Source organism: Periophthalmus magnuspinnatus, chromosome 10 (genome assembly GCF_009829125.3).
Source record: "Periophthalmus magnuspinnatus isolate fPerMag1 chromosome 10, fPerMag1.2.pri, whole genome shotgun sequence".
Lineage (NCBI taxonomy): Eukaryota > Metazoa > Chordata > Actinopteri > Gobiiformes > Gobiidae > Periophthalmus > Periophthalmus magnuspinnatus.
In genome coordinates, this window is record NC_047135.1 from 7867826 (window position 1) to 7872460 (window position 4635).

Below are 4635 nucleotides of genomic sequence, written 5' to 3' on the forward strand. Positions count from 1 at the left end.
TCACGTGTGGATCACTGTATAATCTCAGGGACTTCTGCTGGTGTATTTTTTGCCTCATGCTCATTATATGCAAGGTTTTCTTAATTTTAGCTAAACAAATGACAATATATTCCCTTCTTTATTTTTAAGAGGTATCAAATTGGTTAAAAAAAAGAGACATCTGACACTCATGTTGAATAAATAGAAGCCTCACCAGCCCTGCACCTATGACTTTTCCCACTGTGAGGACGTCTATAAGCAGAGATGTGTAGTACTCAGTTACATTTTACTTATCGAACAACCGTATCTTTACTCCTACTTAAGTAATATTGAGAAATTTCTTGGGTTATTCTTAATCTTAGTACAATTTGTGGTCAAAATGCTCAGTTTCACCTTGTGATGTGATTTATTGCACTGCTATTTTTAGCCTCAGTTGAACTGCTTTACTATCCAAAACTCTAAAATAACCTCAAGTTATTTATTTAATTTTTGAACATTTCTGTTTTACCTTTTGTCCAGTCAAGATTGTCAATAGAAAGTCTCAAATATCTGCTGGAGTGAAGCTGTTTGAGGCTAAAACAATAGTTGTAACTTCAAAGTTAGGCAAATCCAGGGCTGAAATGATGAAGATGATTCTGCTGAGGGTGTATGGATTTTAAAAACACGGTGAAACATCACCTGTATTATTACTTAATGACATCACAAGGTGGAACAGAGTGTTTTCAGTTTGAGAAAAGAACACTGGATAAATATGCACAATGTCTGTGTTTAAGATTTGTGAATAAAACAAAGACACGCCTCTTTGTATGTTTGTGAGTAGGAAACATTATAAAATAGATAACAAATGTGAGTGAAACAATAATCTAGAAAAAATAATAGTATAATAATAATAATAGTCAGTGACAATCAGCTAAACCACCTGACTTCCAGGAACATCACATCAAAAACTGAAAGAACCAGTTCTCCAGGTTTGAAGCAACAGAGTACAAAATAATTACTAATAATTACTACTAGTACTAATACTAGTAATTTTGAAAACTTTTTATCAACTTTGCAAATAGTTGGAGCTGCTGGTTCCATGCATTCAGTCATTGCACCATTAGCCCTAAACTAATATTCTATGTAACTAATGTAACTCACACACATTAAAAATAAGGCATGGGCTCTTTAAATAATAATGTTTTTTTTGGCTTTTTTACCAACTTTTCTGGTTGCTGGTTTCCGGTAGCCACGCCTCCAGACCTGTGATATTGATATATAACACAGAGAAACAGAAAGTATTTATTCACACTAGACACTGCACTCCTGCGCTCCCCACAGAGCCAGATACCAGGACTAAACTAGGACTTTAAAGGAGTTTAAAATGGCTGAAGCCCTGTTTGAGAACTTCTTGACTTGTCCCATCTGCCTGGAGCCTCTGAAGGAGCCGGTGAGTCTGAGCTGCCATCACAGCTTCTGCCAGACCTGTCTCAACAAAACCTGGAACACAAGGCCAAACAAGACTTGCCCCATGTGTCGCCGTAGGTCGTCCCGAGAGACAGTAGAGGTGAACTTTGCCCTCCGTGAGCTGTCCCTGTCGTTCAGTGAGCAGATGAAGGTCAAAGAGTCAAATGTCAAAGAGGCAAAAGTCAAAGAAGCAAAGGTCAAAGAGGAAAAGGTCAAAGAGCCAAAGGTCAAACAGGCCCAGGTCTGCTCCTCTCACCCCGGCGTCCCTCCTCTGTTCTGTTTGGTGGAGGCTCGAGCATTCTGTCCCGTGTGTGAATTCTTTCTGCACTCACAGCACATGGTGGTGAGTGAGGACGAAGCAAAGAAGAGGCTAAAAGAGCAGGTGCAGACCCAGATACAGGCTCTGAAGTACCAGAAACAGAGCTATGAAGAACTGGAGAAGACCTACGAGCAGGTGGAGCGCCATCATGAGGAGCAGACAGTGGAGTGCATGAGGCAGATCACACATGTATTCTCTCAGTTTCGGCAGATCCTGAAGGAGGAGGAGGACAGGGCTTTAGAAGCTCTGAACGCTGAGAAGAAGAGACAGACTCTGAGCCTGGGTCTGGAGCTGCAGAAGGTGAGGAAGGAGATCACAACACTGACCAACAGCATCCAAGATCTGCAGAACAGCATCGTCACTCAATCTCTCCTCTCAGCTCCCACACAAAGCTGCACCCCCCTCACTCCACTGCTCCACCCACAGCCAAAAGAGGGACTTTACCTGAACCAGGCCAGAATCCTGAGGAACCTGGACTACAGAGTATGGATGAAGATGAAGAGTGTGGTGTCCAACAGCCATGTGATCCTGGACCCCAACACTGCAGAAAGCAACATGCACCTGTCCCAGGACCTATGTGGGATGAGACACGGGCCCCCGATGATACAGCCTGTGGTCCCATTCACCAACGAGCACATAGTCCTGGGCTCTGAAGGCTTCAGCAATGAACTGGGGTTTGGTGGCTTAAGCTATGGACTGCACCCATTTCCACCTGTGCAGTCAACAGCTTTTATGTGGTAAATTGGTCTATTGAACAAAGAGGACAGATTTATACTGGTGCCAATTATGGAGTCTGGTGTTTGTGGCATGGAGATGGGGCATATTCCAGTAGTAATGATGTCCTATTCCCAGTGAATCCTGCTCCAAAGAAAATCCAAGTGACACTGGACTATGAGAAGGGAGAGCTGTGATTCTACGATGCTGAGCTGATGATCTTCCTGTTGAAGCACAATGCAGTGTTCACAGAGACTCTGTTGTGTGACCCTTATGTGTCTGTGGAGCCTGCACTTGGAGCTAAGACCCAGGAGATCTGAGTCTCAGGAAGTGTCCCAGGCCAGTCCACAGACTTGCTGATGCCAGAGCTGATTAAACCCATCAAGTTGCCGACGTTTAGGATGCCCCACAGATACAAAAAATAGGAAGGATTTGTTTCCTCCCAGACACTGAGGACCAGAACAACAAGTAACAGTAAAGAATGCTTAACATCACGCTACTATTATCTGTTTTATAGGTATGTAAAATTAAAATTCTGTTTTCCTTGAGCTGTTGTGTACCGGTAGTTTACTTGTTATATTTTATATTAACTTCTTTTGATCTTTCTTCAAGGGTGTGTTCCCACATTTACCACATCTCAGTAAACTCAGACTAAACCCTGAACTAAACCTCGACTAGACCAAAACTAAACAATGACTAGAACAGGACCAATCCAAGTCCACATCAGGACTAATATGGGCTCAATTTAGGACCAAATAACATGTAAATGCACCTTAATATGTATATTAACTTTTACTAAATATGTGTAAACAATGTGAACTGTCTTGACATTCACACGGGACTGACTGTGGGGTTAATGTGTTCTGTTTATTTTTGATTCCTAAAGTAGTAATTGCTTGAACATCAATGAGAAATCAATAATTTGTACATGCATGTAATAGAAGACAATAATAGCATATTTTATTGCATAGAATTTACTTTTTGTTTCATTCAAATGTTATTGTTTTGTTTCAAAGAGGTTAATTTTGGTCCTCCTATATCATTCTCAAATAAAGGCTCTTTTTCACAGACCAGTGCATTGTTCACACCTTGACATATTTTGGATGCCTTCTGCATCCTTCTTCAGAAGAGTCACATGATCTTACGGTGACATGTTTTGTGGCTGATTTAAACAAATTTACCTGCATTAGTAGGGGAATAGCGCCATCTGCAGAAGAATGATGTAGAAGCCATGAAATACATCAAGGTGTTAACAACACACTGGAACCTTGGTTATAGTTTTGTAGTTGTGTACAGTATATAGATGTTTATGTATCTCTGGGTTTTAATATGTGCTCACTGTACTGATTTCATCATAATGCAGTAAACTGGAACAGTATGTGTATCAAATTTGTCAAATTAAAATGTACTTGGTGTCAAACATTGTGTCTTCATTCTTATTGTTTTATTCTTTTATGGAATTGTATGGTCAGCTCAAATAATTACCATGCTACTATATTTAGCCACTCCTGCTACTCAAAAATACCATAAAAAAAACATGCAGTTTGACTGTGGGTGGGGTCGCCTCTCCACAGATCTGACCTTTAATTTGGTCTGATGACATCAAATGCCTGTTTTCATGGAGATAGATACGTTTAATGTCATACTGTGGAACATTTTAGAAAAAGCAATAACATCCTCATGGAGACTAGCAAGTGGTTTACCCTCCACCAGCAAAGTTACATATTGCACCTTTAAATGCATGATAGGTTGCCATCATATTCCATTATATTTAGTAGCACATAGTTGCATCTTGTTTATTTACACTTTTCAAATCTGATTCACTCCTTAATTACCGTGGAGGTCAGAGAAGTATTTATATTTGAGAGCTTTGCAAAGTACCTATTAAGTAATTTGTATAACTAAAAGTCAAAGTGTAACTAAACACCTGAACTCCACCCACAACCACATTTCAAATAGAGCTGCTAAACTGGTGATTGGTCTAACTGGTATCTACACTTCAAACTCCGCCCCTTCAGCCAGGTGTTCGTAATCAGGAACACATTGCTGTAGGGCAGTCCGGTGTGATGTCACATAGTACTTGACATTTCATTTTTATAGATTATTTTTTAACACAAAGCTGCTAATATACCTACTTTGCACTAAAATGACAAAAAAGGCACAAGGAACAATATACA

The 4635-nt window shown here is 40.2% G+C and overlaps 1 protein-coding gene across 1 annotated transcript; it reads left to right on the plus strand.

The window, feature by feature from the left end:
* The first annotated feature begins 1342 nt into the window (after nucleotides 1-1342).
* Nucleotides 1343-2485, plus strand: LOC129456630 (E3 ubiquitin-protein ligase TRIM35-like). Its single transcript, XM_055225059.1, has one exon. It carries the CDS (start codon nucleotides 1343-1345, stop codon nucleotides 2483-2485), a length of 1143 nt encoding a protein of 380 aa, XP_055081034.1.
* The last annotated feature ends 2150 nt before the right edge of the window (nucleotides 2486-4635 follow it).

What these genes read in the sequence shown, in the direction of transcription:
- LOC129456630 (XM_055225059.1), top strand. Translation starts at nt 1,343, where the DNA reads ATGGCTGAAGCCCTGTTTGAGAACTTCTTGACTTGTCCCATCTGCCTG.